Genomic DNA, 19,327 nt, shown 5'->3' on the forward strand with positions numbered 1-19,327 from the left:
AATTCAGGCATTTTCGATATCCAGATGAACGGTAAGCAGAACCGGTTGTGTTCCGGAACCGGTTCCAGGTGTCCTGCCAGAAGTGGCCAAATATAAAAGTGAACATAACCTATGCATGTGACACACCAAATAGCGTCTTTATCGATAACCAGATGAACGGTAAGCAGGAAAATAGTTTCAGACCATATCTGAACCGCTTACATATTAAACTGACGAAGTTGTAGGGGTGAATCCAACTGAAAGCGTCTGACGATGACCGAAGAATAGCAGGTCGTAACGCGTAACGCTTAACAAGCTGTTTCCGATATTTGTCACCGATAATTACTTATCAATCTACAAATTACATACCTGAACCGGTTGTGTTCCGGAACCGGTTACAGGTGTCCCACCGGAAGTGGTTAGTAAAAAGAAGTGAACCAAACCCATGCATATGAAACATCAAATCATCAAAAATGTTGGATAACCAGATAAACTGGCAGCAAGAAAATAGTCTCTGACCACACCTAAGATTACCAGCAGTGTTGCAGAATCAGAATTAGATTCATCGCTGAAATTACGAAGATGAACAAAATCAATGCAAGCGATAAATATGCGTAAAAGAGCCAAATCTTGATAAAAATTAAATTGATCTTGTCAAATCACACCATTTTAGATTCCTGAGCCGTAATTATACAGCAGGATGAATCAACGTTGTATGGGGAAATTTTATTTTATTAAAGACACTACACCGTCTTCAGCCAGAGGCTGCACAGACTGAACATTACACTAACACGAGACAACGGACAATACACATAACACCCAGTGGCCCAATGGAGAATTTTCCGTTTGACGAAAAGTTTTCCCCGACTGGAGCGGGAATCGAACCCGCACTCCGAGGCTTACGAAACGCTTAGACGACTGGCGCCGCTAACCGCACGGCCACGAAGCCCACCAAGTATATTATATATAGTATAGTATAGTATAGTATATTCATAGTATCAATCCCCTTTTGCGGTTGAAATTACTACACACAATTTTGATGCAACTGGTTGAGCCCTCGCGCTCTGTACCATGGTTAAAATGTGAATGGGTTTTATTATGATAAATTTTACTAGCTAGCACTTTTCGTCAAATTTTACATAAATCTTTTAACCAACGATAATAAAAAAAAAGGCTAAAGCGTGCAGAAAAAAAATGCCGAAATATCTTAATAATGATCGGCATCCAGTATTTGTGAAAGTGGTCAAGCAGTCAACTGAGAGGTTTGATATTTTTCAGCTCTGCTTATACGTTTAACATAATACATTACTTCGGAATATGAGCCATCAATATGTTTCCAAATTCGATTATGGCTTTGATATAATTGTTGCTTTTCTGAATAAGCCTGACACAAATTTCGATTTTCTCTTAAGTCAAGAGGGGTCCCCCTTGGAAATTTTACTGGACATTCATCATTTTGAGGAAAGACACAAATAAATAGGGGAGTTCGGCGCATAATGCACACCCGGGGCGAAATAGACACCTCTATTTTTGCCGAAACCGTTGACTTTTATGCTAACCTATGCATAAGTGTAAAGGAACAAGTCAACGTTTTACTTTCCAAAAGTAACATTCATATGCCTCCAAAGTAACCTAAATGTCATTGAAATTGAAATATGTTTTTCATATGGTGAAATTCTTACAATTTCAACGAAGCAGCAAATAAGGTATTACGAGTGTTTGAGTGTGTCCATCATAAAAACCATTGAGTTGCTACCTTATCTGCATGTATACGTAGATTTAGCAATGTATAAAATATTTTATTTGTGATTAGAATTTACTCAAAATAGAAATTTCAATGTTGTAGTCGATTTGGGGCGAAAAGAACACTGGTAATTACGAATGGATGTACGCGCATTGCATACTCTTATGCGTTTAAGAGTGTTTGGAAAAAATCAATTGGATTATTTTAGCCTAAAGTTTATTAATTAACTTTGATGTTTTGTAAACTCGTCTAAGATGGAGTATTTTATCTGTGGTATCGATCTCCGTGGGCAAATTACTTAACAGATCGATGTTATCAAAGAATTAGCATAAAATATGCAGGGGTGTCCATTATGCCCCAATGGGTGTCCATTTCGCCCCGTACCTTCTCTTCCAGCCCTAAAAAAACACACGATTTACAATTCATTATTTCTTCACAATAAAGACATTCTACCTGCTGTAAATAAATGAAATACGTAGGAAACAAACTGAAGTTGTAAGCCAACTAATAATATGTTAATTTTTCTCTGTTATACAGGCCTAACGTACTCATTTTCTTAGGGTGTCCATTATGCCCCTAATCCCCCTTAACCAATACATTTTTGCCTTTCTCGTACACCAAGGTGTACCGAAAGGCTATATGTTCACTCCAAAAACGAAAATTTGATAGAGCCTCCGGAAGGGTCAAGTGTTATACACCAATCGACTCAGCTCGACGAGTTGAGATGATGTCTGTGTGTGTGTATGTGTGTGTGTGTATGTATGTGTGTGCGTATGTGTGTGTGTGTGTGTACAAAAAAGGTCACCTAACTTTTAGATAGTAAACATCAACCGATTTTAACGACTGACGGTTCATTCGACGCGGAATCTGGTCCCATTGTTTCCTATTGAAAATGGTTCGGATCGGTCCAGCCGTTCCGGAGTTATGGCCATTTAGGTGTTCCGGATCGGTACCCCAGGAAGGGGCCAGATATGAAATTGCAACAAACCCATGCATGCGACCCATCAAACCACGGCATTTTCGATTATCTGATGAACGGGAAGTGGGAAAATAGTCTCAGACCATATCTGAACCGGTAGTGTTCCGGAACCGGTTCCGGGTGTCCTGCCGGAAGTGGCCAAATATAAAAGTGAGCATAACCCATGCATGTGACACATCAAAGAGCGGCTTTTTCGATAACCAGTTGAATGGTAAGCAGGAAAACAGTTTCAGACCATTTTGTACCGGTAGTGTTCCGGAACCGGTTCCGGGTGTCCTGCCGGAAGTGACCAATTAAAAAATTAAACCAAACCCATGCATGCGACGCATCAAAGAGTGACTTTTTCGATAACCAGATGAACGGCAAGCAGGAAAATAGTTTCATACCGTATCTGAACCGGTAGTGTTCCGGAACCGGTTCCGGGTGTCCTGCCGGAAGTGGTCAAATATAAAAGTGAGCATAACCCATGCATGTGACACATCAAAGAGCGGCTTTTTCGATAACCAGTTGAATGATAAGCAGGAAAACAGTTTCAGACCATTTTGTACCGGTAGTGTTCCGGAACCGGTTCCGGGTGTCCTGCCGGAAGTGACCAATTAAAAAATTGAACCAAACCCATGCATGCGACGCATCAAAGAGTGACTTTTTCGATAACCAGATGATCGGCAAGCAGGAAAATAGTTTCATACCGTATCTGAACCGGTAGTGTTCCGGAACCGGTTCCGGGTATCCCGCCGGAAATGGCCAATTAAAAAAAGTGAACCAAACCCATGCATGCGACGCATCAAAGGGCGGCTTTTTCGATAACCAGATGAACGGTAAACAGGAAAATACCTTATCTGAACCAGTTGTGTTCCAAAACCGATCCCGGGTGTTCCGCCGGAAGTGGCCAATTAAAAAAGTGAACCGAACCCATGCATGCGATACATCAAAGAGCAGCTTTTTCGATAACCAGATGAATGGTTAGCAGGAAAAGTTTCATACCTTATTTGAACCGGTTGTGTTCCGGAACCGGTTACAGGTATCCCTTCGGAAGTGACCAATTAAAAAACTGAACCAAACCTATGCATGTGACCCACCACATAGCAGCTTTATCGATAACCAGATGAACGGTAAGCAGGAAAATAGTTTCAGACCATATCTGAACCGCTTATATATTAAACTGACGAAGTTGAAGGGGTGAATCCAACTGAATGCGTCTGACGATGACCGAAGAATAGTAAGTCGAAACGCGTAACGCTTAACATGCTGTTTCCGATATTTGTCACCGATAATTACCAATCAATCCACAAATAACATACCTGAACCGGTTGTGTTCCGGAACCGGTTCCAGGTGTTCCGCCGGAAGTGGCCAGTTAAAAAAGTGAACCAAACCCATGCATATGCAACATCAAATCATCAAATATGTTGGATTACCAGATAAACGGGCAGCAAGAAAATAGTCTCTGACCACACTAAAGATTTCCAGCAGTGTTGCAGAGTCAGAAATGGATGCATCGCTGAAATTACGAGGGTGAACAAAATCAATGCAAGCGATATATATGCGCAAAAGAACAAAATCTTAATAAAAATTAAAGCGATCTTGTCAAATGACACCATTTCATATTCCTGAGACGTAATTATACAGTAGGAAGAATCAACGTTGTATGGGGAAATTTTAATTTTATAGCATCAATCCTCTTTTGCGGTTGAAACTACTACACACAATTTTGATGCAACTGGTTGAGCCCTCGCGCTCTGTCACACGGTTGGAATTTGAATAGTTTTTTTTATGAGAAATTTTACTAGCTCGCTCTTTTTTGTCAAATTTTACATAAATCTCATAACCAATGATCATAAAATAAAGGGTAAAATGTGCAGAAATAAATTTGTCGAAATATCTTGATAATGATCGGCATCCAGTGCTAGTGAAGGTGGTCGTGGTCAAGCAGTCAACTGAGAGGTTTGATATTTTTCAGCTCTGCTTATACATTTAACATGATACATAACTTCGGAATATGAGCCATCAGTAAGTTTCCAAATTCGATTGAGGCTTTGATATAATTGTTGCTTTTCTGAATAAGGCTGACCTTGAGGCTGACACAAATTTCGATTTTCTCTTAAGTCAAGAGGGGTCCCTCTTGACTATTTTATTCGGAATTCATCATTTTGAGGAAAGGCACAAATAAATAGGGGAGATTGGGGTGTCGGGATTAGGGTGTCCATTATGCCCCAAATCCCCATTAACCAATAAAGTTTTAAATTTTAAAGTGAAATTAGAGTCCTTCAGAAATGTTCCTACCAAATCCGATGAGTTTAGCGGATTTGCTCAATTGTTCGGGTATTTTTTCATCAAATACATTAATTATTTATCAACTCTACTTCCCCATTGATAAGTCAACGAGCACTGTGACAAAATAAGAAAATTTGATCTGTTCCGTTCTAGAGTATTCTCAGAATTCAGGAACACTTCGGCTTATGGCTCTTGAGTACATATTCGACGAGAAAGGCACTATCACCACTAGGTGGATTAATCTGGGTTTTTAAATTTAAAGTGGAATTAGAGTCCTCCTGAAAATTTCTTACCAAATCCGCTAAGCTTAATTGCTTGGGTATTTTTTTCATCAAATACATTAATTATTTATCAACTCTACTCCCCCATTGATAACTCAACGAGCACTGTGACAAAAGAAGAAAATGAGATTTGTTCCATTTTAGAGTATTCTCAGAATTCAGGAACACTTCGGCTTATACCTCTTGAGTACATATTCGACGAGAAAGGCACTATCACCACTAGGTGGATTAATCTGGGTTTTTTCCTCTTCCCTCTGTGGGGCTCCGACGACGGGACGCCAAGCAGTCAGTAGTGTGCGGTAGTTCGGCAGCAGCAAAGTTTCGCGCGCTCGCTTTGCTAGATTTTTGCGATTTTTTTTTCCTCTTCTCTCTGCGGGGCTCCGACGACGGGACGAGTGCGCGCGCCGTGGTTCGAGTCGGTTCCGAATTTTTCGCTTCCCTTCGGCGCTAGTTTCCAATACACTTTTAGTTGATAATAAATAATTTCTTTCATTTTTTGCATTTACACAAAAGAGTGAAAAATGTTATTTCGGGTTCGCCGGTCGAGAAAAAATCCGGGCGCCGACAAATGAGTCGCGTTCAGTGTATTTCTGTGTGGAATAGACTAAAGGTTTCTGCTCCCTAGTGGAGTGGAGACGCGCGATAGAATTTTCTTTTCGGCTAGTTCGTGCGTCGAAAAGTGGTCGGTTGTTAACGGCGGTTTGAATATTGATCCATTGTCAAATCATATCACCAACCATAGGTGACTCCCGGACTGACAATGTACCTTACCCTACTAACAAAAAAATCCTTCCTGAGACAAACGTGGAGATGCAGCGATTCGCGGTCTTTATAACAACGTTTGTCTTACTAACATTCCCTTCCATCCTCGATGACCGTAAGGACGTGGCCGGCGCCGTTATTGACCTTATTAAAGTTGAGAGCTCTCGACCTGTGTACATTGAGAATAGTAAGCTAGTCCCAAGCCCTATTCATTGGTTCCTTGTGCAATTTCGATTGCTCTGGTCAATCACGGAGTAGCAACTACGAATTGTGCGGTCATCTATGCTCATGCTCATGCTCATGTAAGTAAATATGAAATCTTTTTATACTGTTTACTACTGCTAATGTTTCAAGTTCGAAAGAATGTAATTTTGATTCATGAACATCTGTCCTTTTACTATAATACATTACTGGATGTAGAGCTCCATCTGATTGTTCTTGCATCAAAACATCTCCGAATCCAAGAGCACTTGCGTCTGTGTGAAGCTCAGTTTTCAAAACTGGCTCTTCAACTAGTTTTTCACGAAGAATTTCAAAAGCATTCATTTCTTCTGTTCCAAATTTAAAATCTTTTTTATCTTTTTTAACCATATCATAAAGAGGTTTCGAAATGATTGAAAAATTTGGAATAAATTTTCCAAAATAGTTTGCTAATCCAACAAATTTGTGAACATCATGAATACTTTTAGGATATGGAAAATTTTTGATACATTCTATATGTTTCTCGCTAGGACTGATTCCTTCAGAATTAACGTTGTACCCAAGATATTTAACTCTAGATTTAAGAAACTTACATTTCGTCAATTGTAATTGTAAATGATTCTCAACTATAATTTCAAAAACTTATTTAAGTACTTCAAAATGTTCCTCAATTGTTTCAGTAGCTATAATAATGTCATCAATGTAAATTCTTAAAACGCCCTTTTTAATCAAATCTCTGAAAACAGTTTTTTGCAATTTCTCATCGTAATAGGCTGTTTTACCTCACGCAAATCTAACAGGAAAAGGCCTACTTTCCCACACCAAATTAACAGTGCTGTAATGGTTCATTACAGCACTGATTTGCGTTGCGTAATGAACCATTACAGCACTGTTTTCAGTTTTGATCAACTTCTTGATGGTTTCTGGACTCAGTTTTGAAAAATTGTGACAACTGCGCAGTATAACCTGTTATGATCAGATTTTCTTAAACATGGCTTTGAACATCAGTGTGCAGTTTGATGAAAAAGTTTTGTTTAAAACTATCCTCAAGAGTAATGAATGAAATTGCAAAAAACGTTGTACGCAACTCGGTGCAGAACTCGATTTTTCTGTAAAAATCGTCATTCTGCACCTTGTTGCGTAAACTACTATTAATAAATCGCATGAATGCTGAAGGAGCATTGCATAAACCGAAAGGTACCTTCTTATATTCGTATTGACCCAAATGGCACACAAACGCTGTATATTTTTGAGAATTTTCGTCAATCAAAAGATGATGATATCCGCTTTTGAGATCTAAAGTGCTGAAATATCTCTTATTCCTTAAACTGTCTAAATGGTCCTCAATATTTGGAATTGGATATCTATCTTTTACTGTAATTTTGTTCAATTCCCTATAATCTACACACATCCTCCATGAATTATCTTTCTTTTTAACTAAAACAATTCTACTAGCATTATATGAATTGCTCTCTTGAATAACACCTTCTTGCAAAAGCTTATTGATTTGTGTTTCTATTTCTAGCTTCTGGGCATTCGAAAAACGACGTGGGGGAAAATCAAATGTTTTGTTGTTTTGCAACTCTATTTTCATAGTATACAAATGTTTGGGTTTAACTGTTTGGATTCCATTTTCATACACATTGTTAAAAAGAGATCTGATTTTAGCAACATTTTCGAAAGGAATCGTAGAATCTCCAATATCTAGTTGATCTAGTCAAGAAAATTTCCGGGCTTACCTCCACATCATAAATATCAGAACAAATATTATCTTTTTCTGCAATCACATTCAAAAGTTCCTCATTTTTTTCATTATTTTTACCAAAAACTATCGCGTTACCGTCATATTCAGCCACCAAGTCATTCCCTTTTATGAAGTCCGCCCCCAAATGCACATCAGTTCCATGGTTGAAGCTTTTACAATTTTAAAATGCAATTTATAAATAAAATGGTTAATAACAATTTCTGTTTCCCTAAAACGTCGATTTTTGAATTATTGAGCCCTGAAAAATTGTGTTCTAAGTGTTTGGAAATTTGAATTGATTTTGGCACCACACTACTTCCACAGATAACAGACGTTTATGCTTATATTGGCAATGTGTGTAAAAATGCTCAACAGCCATTTCGTATGTAACGAGCAGCTGAAACTCAAGTGGCAATCATTTAGAGATGGCGCAGTGATCGATAGTCAGTGATCACTTTCAAGATTGCATGCACTACGCAATTTTACATTCAAGATTGTATTCGATCTTGAATGAAACTGGAACTTTGAACTATTCTTGCATTCAAGTTAGATGTAATGCCGCAATCAGTTGAGTAGATGGCGGTAGTGAGCCAACGTATATCGTTTTGAACATTTACACAGGATTCTGAGAAAAATTTGTACTAGCATAAACATCTGTTATCTGTGCTACTTCTAATCATGCAAACTGGACTACCTGTGTCGAAAAGTGTTATACATTCCCTATAAAAATGTGAAAATCTAACTAATATTTTGAAGTATGATTTTTCTAAAACAGTCCTACCTCTAAACTCAATACTACCTCTAGATCGCTTCGAATTATTTTCTTCAGTTCCTCTGTGGACTTGATCTGCTTCTACAACCGAGATAAGATTTGATCGCTTCTCCATGTAATGCCCGTCCGTTTTTCGATATTCTGTAACTTTTGCGTGATGTTGATCGCCAAACATTCCACCGTCATGACCGCCGTTGTCACCAGATCCGCCAAAACCTTTGCTGTGATGACTGATGCTTGAGTTGACTACCCTTGAATCTTCAACATTTGTTTGTCGATAATTACCACCACCTTCAAATTGTTGTCCACGTCTTCGGAAGCACATTCTTGCCAAGTGCCCACGTTCTCCACAATTTAAACATCTTTTTGGCCATAAACGATTCTTGAAAGTGTTTGAAAAATTTTTACGATTCTCTGTATGCATTCGGGTTTGATTTTCTTGTCGTAGAATAGCCTCCAACAGTGAATCCACAGATGAATGTCCAGAAGTGCTTAACGCCAGTCTTAAACGATAGTCCGGAATGCCATTGATAATGTATTTCATGATAACCGCATCGGAAAGATCCACCAATTTAGCTTTAGCCACGACTAGAACAAATTTTCGTAGGTTTCATTTGCTAGCTTCACTCGTTTCACTAAAGTGGCATGGATATCCACCTCATCGATTTTTGATGGAAATGCTCCCACTATTCTATTCTTGAACTCGTCCCAACCATTGATATTTTCTTCTACAGCTTCGAACCAAATTTTTGACACCGCTCCTAATCGCATAATCGCATAGTGAAGTACCGTCAAATGGGGTAACTTGCAACACTTTTCGACTTTGAAGCAATATCATTGAAAATCTAAGCATTTGAAACACACTGCGAAGCATCGTGTACACTAATTACCACGAGTAGAATACTATGCAGGACTTCATTTACTTAAAAACGTTGCCACCTAATCAGGAAGAGCGAAATACATGTTTGTTGCAAGTTATCCCATCTGTGGGGTAACTTGCAACACATGGCGTGAAGCTAAGTAAGCTACAAATAAACTGTATTAATATTCATATTCTTGGTCATATTATAAGTTTTTGATTGTAATGCATGAAAAATGCTTTGAAAAGATGTCACTAACCAACGGAAATACGATTTTTCGGTAAAGGGTAGGTACTTGGGTTGGTAGTTATTATAAGTGAGAGTATATCTTTTCACAGCAGGTCTTACGTCTGTCAACTATAAAATATATATGGATCGCATGACTCAGTACTACTAACAAAATGTCAACAATGCTTAATGTGATTTGTTAAAAAGGTAAAGTGAGTAATATTAAGGTAGTTTTTAGTTTGAAGTGGTGTTTGGCTACTACAGCTAAAATAATATGAATGGGTGTTTAAATTCAACTTTGTAAACATCAAATACGTCAATTTGGGCATTCTATTGAAATCATTTACTCTACTACAGTGGTGCTCATCCTGCGGCCCGCGGGCCGCATGCGGCCCTCCAAGCTTTAAGATGCGGCCCGCGGAGTACTTCAAGACAAACCAAAATTTTTGAACGATTATTTGAAATAACTCGTTAAATTTATTAAGAAATCAAAGAACAATCCGTTCTGGTAAGATTCGAAATCGCAATTCTGAAATATTTCGGCATTTCAGCTAAGTCACGAAGCCAGCTTATAATTATTTATAAGTGGTACGAACCAAATGAAAGTTTGTTAAAAATGCAATCTTGAATCATTTAAAAATTAGTTGCAGTTTTTAAGCGCAGTCAATGCAACGCTGGGCAAATATTTCACATTTCGCCTTCCCGAAGAACATAAAAACACAAAGCACGAAGTTTTTGACAAAATTCTCAACAAATCTCAACTTGGTTGCCAATAGGGGCTGTCCATAAACCACGTGGTCATGAGGGGGGGCGTGGTCATGAGGGGGAGGGGGGGGGTTCGGCCAATGACCATTTTGTATGGACAAATAAAAATTTTTGTATGGACTAATGACCACGCGGGGGGGGGGGTTGAAAAGTCCCAAAAAAATGACCACGTGGTTTATGGACAGCCCCATATTGTTGAATTTTCACTTTTTGGTTAAATTACTATTATAAGACTCACACATTTTTCGAAACAAAACTTACGAATTTGAATTGTCCAAGCGGAACTCCTGAACGAACTTAAAGAAAAAAATCTCATTCGAGATTCATAAAGCGTCTCCTGCGCCCTTTTGGAGAATCTTTTGTATACATTTTTGGAGAAACTCCAGGAAACATTATTGGAGAAAAATTTTAAGCAACTCTAAGCGAAATATATGGAGAAACTCAAATCATCCTGGAAAAAATAAATCTGAAGAAACTCAATGAGAAAGTTGTGGCGATACTGCATGGAAATTATAGGAGCATCTCCTAGAAAAATGTTCTGGTGCCACTCAAACAGAAATTTCTTAAACAACTACAAACAAGATTCCAGGACCAACTGCATCAAGACACAAAAGATGCCTAGAACGCCTGAGGAAAATTTAAACAATAAATGTGAAGCCACTTATGGAGCAACTTCAGAAGATAATGTTGAAGAAACTTCCGGGAACAATTGTTAAAAATCTAATTTTTGAAGAAATTTTATGATGAAGTATTTCATCAACTTTAGAAGAGACTTATGGAAAAAAAATACTAAAATCTTCAAGAAACTCCTGGAAAATTTTCGGAAAAATCCGGAAGCTATTCTAGGAGAAATTCTTGGAAACGATTAATAAGGAATTCCTGAAGTAACTTCAGGGCAGTTCCAAAGGCAAATCTAAGAGAAGTTCTTGGAGGTGTGCCAAGAGAATTCTAGAAAAACTAAAAGAAACTTCAAGAAATTTCTCGAAAACCTTCTGGAGCAACTCCACAAGAAATTTCAGGAGAAAATCCAGCAAACCTTTTTGGAGAGAATCAAAAGAAATTCTTGTAAAAGCTGCTTGACAAGTTCTTGAAGTGGCTTCAAGGCAATTCTAGGGGCAACTTCTAAATTGTTTGTTTGTTAAATTTGAAGCTCAAACGTTTTTCTCAACCAAACTTATGAATCTAAATTGAACTCCACGGAGGGCAATAGATGATAAAGTTTGACCCTTACACAAGTTCTGAACAGTTCAGATGTTTAAGCAATGTGCTTTAAAATTGTTTTTTGGTTGTTTTTGTGCATCAATGTTTTATGTGGCCCGCAGGTCGATCCCGAATTGCAAATTTGGCCCGCGGTATCCTCCAGCCTGAGCACCACTGCTCTACTAGGTTCAGAATAGATGTTGGTGGTTGTTTTAGAACGTTCATAAACTGAATTAAACTTTCATCAAGGTGAAACATGAATAAAATTTTAAAATGTGGAAGTCCTTAACAATGTTTGAAAGTCACGTGCGAAAAAATGATAAAACTGAGTCGACATTTGAAAATTAGCACGTTACGTAATTAATCAATGATCCATTTCGATTATTTCAGTCCGAAATATCGTGAAATGAAAGTAAATTATAGAAAGTTTTGTAAATTTCAACTGTTGCAAGTTACCCCATAGTGGTTGTCGAATATGATAATGATTTTTTACATTACTTAGACGATAAGTTTATCAAACTTTTATCGTTCAGTTGAGCTTGCTATTGGATACCCCAACTGCAAGGAAAGTCATCAGACTGATCGCACTTATCATAGGAGAGAGGTACAGCACGATTTTCATACTTGTTTTTATGGCATAAAATGAGCAAACTGTATTAACAGTGTAGCTAAACAATAAGCAAAGAAACAAAACTGATTTTTTCACTAAAACGATCTTTGGTACAAATAATATTGATAACCGAAATGGTGGAGCATACTAGCTTTCATTATAATGTGAAAAAAGTTCACAATTATTGTATGCCATCGTGTTGCAAGTTACACCGCTGTTGCAAGTAACCCCGTTTGACAGCACTGCCCGTTCTTCCCAGCCATGTACGGTCTTCAAAGCATCAATTTTCCGTAGCCATTTTTCTGCAGTGATCTTCTCCGGAACAAATTCTGGAATCAATCCACGGACGTACTCAGGATGCAATATCATCTCAACACCGGATTTGCTCTTCCTGTCGACCATTAATCTTGAATTACATTCAGCTCCACTCCTGTCCTCATCTCTGATTTCATCCGCAATAGCTCCACGTTCACCAACAACCATTGAATTAGTTTCGGTACGCGTTCTGTCTTCTTCTATACTTAAATCCTTCATTCGCTTTGTAATACTCATTTCATGTCCTTCCAATTCGCCTTCAACGTTAGAAAAAGTTTCAACTCCTCGCCTCGTGAAGTCACGCAAGTTCAGCATCCCACTTCTGAATTGAAGTAATTGAAACGCAACGAGCTTCTCCGAATAGGTACGTCTACTATATTTGGCGACTCGAGGTTGAATCATCTGACATTACATCGAATGACCCTATTCTACAAATCATAGCCTACTTCTATAATCTCCTACACAGCCGATGCAGACAGGTGGCCAACTTTTCTGGACCCATCTTGATGAGTTCAGCTGCGATACCATCCTTACCAGCTGCTTTGTTGGATTTGAGCTGGTGAATGGCATCCTTAACTTCCCTCAGCGTGGGAGTTGGTTCATTTCCGTCCTCCGCTGCACTGGCGTCGTCGTTTCCTCCGTTGCCGTGGGCTCCCGTGCCTACATTCTCCACGCCGTTCAGGTGCTGATCAAAGTGCTGCTTCCACCTTTCGATCACCTCACGTCCGTCCGTCAAGAGGCCTCCGTCTTTATCCCTGCATATTTCGGCTCGCGGCACGAAGCCATTGCGGGATGCGTTGAGTTTCTGATAGAACTACCGTGTTTCTTGGGAACGGCACAGCAGTTCCATTTCTTCACACTCCGCTTCTTCCAAGCGGCGCTTTTTCTCCCGAAAGAGGCGGGTCTGCTGTTTCCGCTGCAGCATTACCGCCCTCGCTGCATTATTCTCCTCCAAAACCGTTCTGCACTCTTCGTCGAACCATTCGTTCCGTCGATTCCGTTCCACGTACCCGATGGTGCTCTCGGCTGCGTCGTTGATGGCTGCTTTCACTGTACTCCAGCATTCCTCCAGAGGGGCCTAATCCAGCTCGCCCTCGTCTGGCAACGCGGCCTCGAGATTCTGCGCGTATGCTGAGGCGACATCCGGTTGTTTCAGTCGCTCTAGGTTGTACCGTAGCGGTACCGTACATTGTTGATGACGGAAAGTTTTGGGCGCAGTTTGACCATCACCAGGTAGTGGTCGGAGTCGATGTTGGCGCCACGATAGGTCCTGACGTCGATAATGTCGGAGAAGTGCCGTCCGTCAATCAGAACGTGGTCGATTTGGAATTCCGTCTGATGTGATGATCTCCAGGTGTAACGATCAGGGGTGTAAGGTCCTACCCTCTACGCCCACCCAAACATACCCACCTGCGCGCCATCTACTGTTGGTTCTAATTTGTAAACATCTTTTGTTTAATGGTTTTATAAACATCAACAGTACCACAAACATCAGTGTTTTTCTCTCGATTTAGATGCTTATGATCAGTGATTTCGGTAATTATCGAGTTGACTATTGAGTCATAGTGTTAAACTATCCTCTCATTTCAAAAAAATAATCGCCCAGGGAGTTTTCAATTTATAAGGCTATCTGACGTTTAATCACCTTTCTCTTTTTGGCTCCCGAGGAGGACAGGTTTGTTTTCATAGGGAAACGTTTCCCTATGAAAACATTAAAAACAAAATTGCTATCTTCTGCTGCTGCTTGAGAGAGAAGGGTGATTATATTCAGATTGCCTTATAGCCGATTTTCACACTTCAAACAAAGCAACAACAAAAACAAGCGAGAGTAGAGGCTAATATTTCATAATGGTGAAAACAGAACACTGATTTTTTTCGGAATGAAACTTTTCAATCTAATATGTTGAATATAACAATCTTTATGTTCGAATCACATACTGACTTGCTTTCAGCATGATAAAACGGTATTAAATTCAGTTTTGCAATCGAAAATTGAACTTTTCTTGTTTGGTAGTTACGTCTTTTTACTGGTTCTAAAACATGATAGAGGGTAGGCGAAATTTGTTCCCAGTTGACAGTCAGCTTACACCCCTGGTAACGATACGGGTGGCTGTGTTGGAAAAAGGTGCTACGTATTGCCATGTTTTTGGAGACGGCGAAATCAATGAGTCGTAGGCCGGTTGCGTTCGTTTGCTGGTGGGCGCTGAACTTTCCAATCGTCGGTCTGAATTCCTCCTCCTGGTCTACCTGAGCGTTTCCTATGATGATCTTGACGTTTTGGCTTTGACAGCGATCGTACTCGCGGTCGAACTGCGCGTAAAATGCGTCCTTGTCATCATAAGTTTTTCCAGAGTGTGGGCTGTGCATCTTCATTATCCTGAAGTTGAAGAATCGGCCCTCAATCCTCAACCTGCACATTATTTCATCGAAGGGGTCACCAACCGATCACGCGCCTCTGCGAACTCTCATGCAATCGGTGACAGAAGGCGGCATACAATTTGAGAGAGTATCTTGTAAGCAGCGCTCAGTAGTGTGATCGCGCGGTAGTTCCCGCAATCCAACTTGCCGCTCTTTTTGTACACCGTGTCCAATAAGTTCTCATACAAAATACAAATTTAGAGAATATAATTTTATTTCACATCTGTGTTTCATATTTTCAAAATGAATGCATGTATTGAAGGGCCACATAATACTGATTAAATGAAGCATACGGTTTAGAATAACATTATTTTCTCTCTGTTTTTATATGCCTAGCAGTACACTTCCGTTTTCTGAAATCCGTTTGTTCCGGCACGCAAGAAAAATGTCCAAAAAGTTGTCCATTCTACGGTAGCTCTATGAGTCCATAAGGTTAAAATTTGAGTTTATATCCCTAGTATTGTACAAAATGGATATACTAAAGCTGAAACAATACAGTTTTGGTGATGATATGGTGAGAAATTTGCTGGTAAGCTTCACTTGAGCTGATTTCCTTGAAAATGCTCGTTATATTTAAGATAAACATCATAAAACGTAAATTTAGGATAAAATTTACCACAATAGGGATACAAGTACGTTTTAGAAATGAGAATGTTGTGAATCAACAAGATATGATGCAGCCATGCTTCTTTAACACAACAAATCTCATTAAAACAGGTAAATGGACATTTTTGTTTGATTCACGTGTTATTTTGTACAAAATAAAATGGGTTCGTACTCCACCAATATAGAGTCTCATATTATTTCTCTTTTGGCCATAGTTACTACAAGCAATGGTGAGGACAGGAAACTAATTTGTTTCAACTTTAAACCATTACTTGTTAAAATGTGACGAAATTCCAAAGAAATGGCGTGCGTGCCAGCTGAAATGGACTTACGACACATAAGCGATTAGCAGATATGGTTAAAGGACAATTAATTCCAAAACATATGCTGCATTTGATCAGTGTTAGTTTTTCCTTTCAATAAATTTATTTACTTTGATAATCCTAATTACAGATTTGAAATGAATTCAATTTGATTTTGTATGAGAACTTATTGGACACGGTGTAGATGGGACACGCGATACCTTCCATCCATTCCTCCGGTAATACTTCCCAAATTCCTCCCAAATGTTGGTAATGACCCAGTGTAGTGCTCTCACCAGTGCTTCTCCACCGTGTTTTAGTAACTCGCTTGGTAGTTGATATGCTCCAGCGGCTTTGTTGTTTTTCAACCGGCCAACCTCCTCCTCAATCTCTTGGAGGTCAGAGGTCGGAAGTCTTTCGTCCTGTGCACATACTCTACTCCTACATCTGTTACCATGCCACCTTCGCTTCTCCAGTGCGTGCGGTTCCAGTGATTGTCTCGGAACATGTCGGCTTGTGGCACAAAGCCTCTGCGCGAGCGGTTCAGCTTCTCGTAGAACTTTCGTTTGTCCTTAGCGCGGTACAGCTCTTCCATTGCTTCGCGATCTCGTTCTTCCTGCTGGCGCTGTCTGTAACGTGGCTCATTCGCTCTCGTACGGTGTTGCTGCATTCTTCTCGTTTTTCAACTGTTCACATTCGCCGTCGTACCAGTCGTTGCTGTGATTCGGAGTCGCGAAGCCTAGTGCTACAGCCGAGGTACTACCTATGGCGGATCGAATGTCCCTCCAGCCATCTTCAGGTGTAGCTGCGCCAAGCTGCTCTTCCGTTGGTAGGGCCACTGCTAGCTGCTGCGCGTAGTCTTGGGTCACTTCTACGTTACGCAGCTGCACGATGTTGAGCCGCGGCGTTCGACTTCGACGCGTGGTGATAACTGTCGAAAGTTTTGAGCGCATGCATACAGCGACTAAGTAGTGATCCGAATCTATATTCGCACTGCGGTATGTGCGGACGTTGGTTATATCTGAGAAGAATTTACCGTCGATTAGAACGTGGCCGATTTGGTTTTCTGTTTGATGGTCGGGTGATCTCCAGGTGGCTTTGTGGATATCTTTGCGGGGGAAGAAAGTGCTTCGGACTACCATACCACGGGAGGCTGCAAAGTTAACGCATCGCTGGCCGTTATCATTCAATACGGCGTGCAGGCTGTTTCGCCCGATTACCGGTTCTGTAAATTACCTCCCTTGCTACCTGCGCGTTCATGTCACCGACAACGATTTCCACGTCACGCGGCAAGCAACCATCGTATGTTTGCTCTAACTGCGCGTAGAACGCTTCTTTCTCGTCATCAGGTCTCCCTTCGTGTGGGCAGTGGACGTTGATGATGCTTTAGTTGAAGAAACGGCCCTTAACTCTCAACATGCACATCCTTGCGTTTGTAGGCTGCCGCCCGATCACACGTTGTCGCATCTTGCCCAACACTATAAATCCTGTTCCCAGTTCATTGGTGGTGCCACAGCTTTGATAAAAGGTAGCCGCTCGATGTCCGCTTTACCACACTTTCTGTCCAGTCCAACAAAGTTCCTGCAACGCCACGATGTCGAAGTTGCGGGGATGTAATTCGTAGATTATCCTGTCACATCCTGCGACACCAAGTGACTTTCAATTCCATGTTCCAAGTTTCCAATTGTAGTCCTTATTTGTCGCGTGGGTCTGCCGATTGTATCGAGTCGTATTTTCTGCTATGTTATTCGCAATGGGGATTTTTACGGGTGGCGTATTGGGCCTACGCCAACACTCCTGTCTCGCCGGAAGGCCATCGTGCCAGTTCTGTTAACGGTTCCAACCAACACTGGGACGACCACGCTGATGGGGCTACCACCTTGGATCTAGCTGGATATGATGCAGCATTTCTTATTCTGCCGCTAGGTGCCAGAACAGACGCTGTTTGAGCCGCACCTCCTTGGTGAACAGACGCTCGGATCGTACCTCCTCAACCTAGCTGAAGTCAGAAGGACAACAGTGCCCAGGTTGCACTATCAGCTAAGCACACAACTCTTAGCTGGCGGTCTTTGTCATCGCTTGACCCGCGGAAGCATGAGGTAGGACCAGAGCTATGTTGGACGCACTCCTTATCGACTCACCGTTTTGCAGCCCACCACAAAACGCTCCGCCTGACCGGGCAGTACAAATGCGGATGATGGGTAGTCTCAAAATTTCTAGATATCACTGTTGCAAAATTGGTTGCCGTTGTTCGAAACTATAGTATCAGAAATCACAAATCTCGCAAAGCGTGATCGCTCGAGGGTTATGAAATTCAGCAGTTTCGTCGCCAATGGGATGGTAACTTTACCTATTTCAAACACGTCTGTCCGGCACGAAAGCTCGTAACGGAATGACTGGTATTTCTGCTAACGCTGTCATCATATTGGTTGCGCACCCAAATTATGGATTACTTATTGTTTGCAAAGGTGGTTGTGGAAGCATCAAGAATGATTCTCAGACGTTGCTTCCATTCCCGAATCTCATCTATCACGAATGTCCCTCCCTTCCACAGCTTCCACCACGAATGTTGCGAGGACAGCCCGACACCGGACAACCACTTCTTCAAGTACGCTTCGCTGATCTACGCCCAGAATCATCCGGTCATGAAGAACGGTCACGATTGCAACGAAACATTCCAGGACGGGATCACCAACGGGGCCTACTGGTACGAACTGAACGGTGGCATGCAGGACTTCAACTACGTGTTTAGCAACTGTTTCGAAATCACGCTGGAACTGAGCTGCTGCAAGTACCCGAAGGCAAGCGAACTGCCCAAGGAATGGCACAAGAACAAACGCTCGCTGATCGAGTACATGAAGCTGACGCATGTCGGAGTGAGGGTAAGGGGTCTATAACCTTTTGAGGTTTATGAGTACTAGAATGTGTGGATATTGAGTGGAATGTTCATTGCAGGGCCTTGTCACCGACAGCAACGGTTATCCAATCCAGGACGCCGATGTCATCGTAGATGGAATCAAGCAGAACATCCGTACCACCAAACGAGGAGAATACTGGCGTCTGCTTGTGCCAGGCAACTACAAATTACGCGTCGAAGCTGTTGGGTAATTCTCAGAATGCAAAATTCAAAATTTCACCACGATTCTTAATCCTTGCTTTTTCCAATCTCTAGATTTTACCCAAGCCAGGAGGTTCCCATTACGATCGCCGCCGAGCAGCCGCTGCGCGTCAACTTCAGTCTCAAATCGTACGACGCCGACGAGGGTGACGCCGCGGGTAAAGGTAAATA

The 19,327-nt window shown here is 40.9% G+C and overlaps 1 protein-coding gene across 2 annotated transcripts in view; it reads left to right on the forward strand.

Moving 5' to 3' along the window:
• The window catches only part of LOC109422660 (carboxypeptidase D), a 100,810-nt gene that overhangs the window by 39,500 nt on the left and 41,983 nt on the right, over window positions 1-19,327 (forward strand). For both annotated transcript variants that reach the window (XM_062859279.1, XM_062859280.1), the window contains exons 3-5: window positions 18,593-18,920; window positions 18,994-19,142; window positions 19,211-19,320. In XM_062859279.1, coding sequence (XP_062715263.1) covers window positions 18,593-18,920; window positions 18,994-19,142; window positions 19,211-19,320 — 587 coding nt within the window. The remainder of the gene's footprint in view (window positions 1-18,592; window positions 18,921-18,993; window positions 19,143-19,210; window positions 19,321-19,327) is intronic.

Source organism: Aedes albopictus, chromosome 3 (genome assembly GCF_035046485.1).
Source record: "Aedes albopictus strain Foshan chromosome 3, AalbF5, whole genome shotgun sequence".
Classification (NCBI taxonomy): domain Eukaryota; kingdom Metazoa; phylum Arthropoda; class Insecta; order Diptera; family Culicidae; genus Aedes; species Aedes albopictus.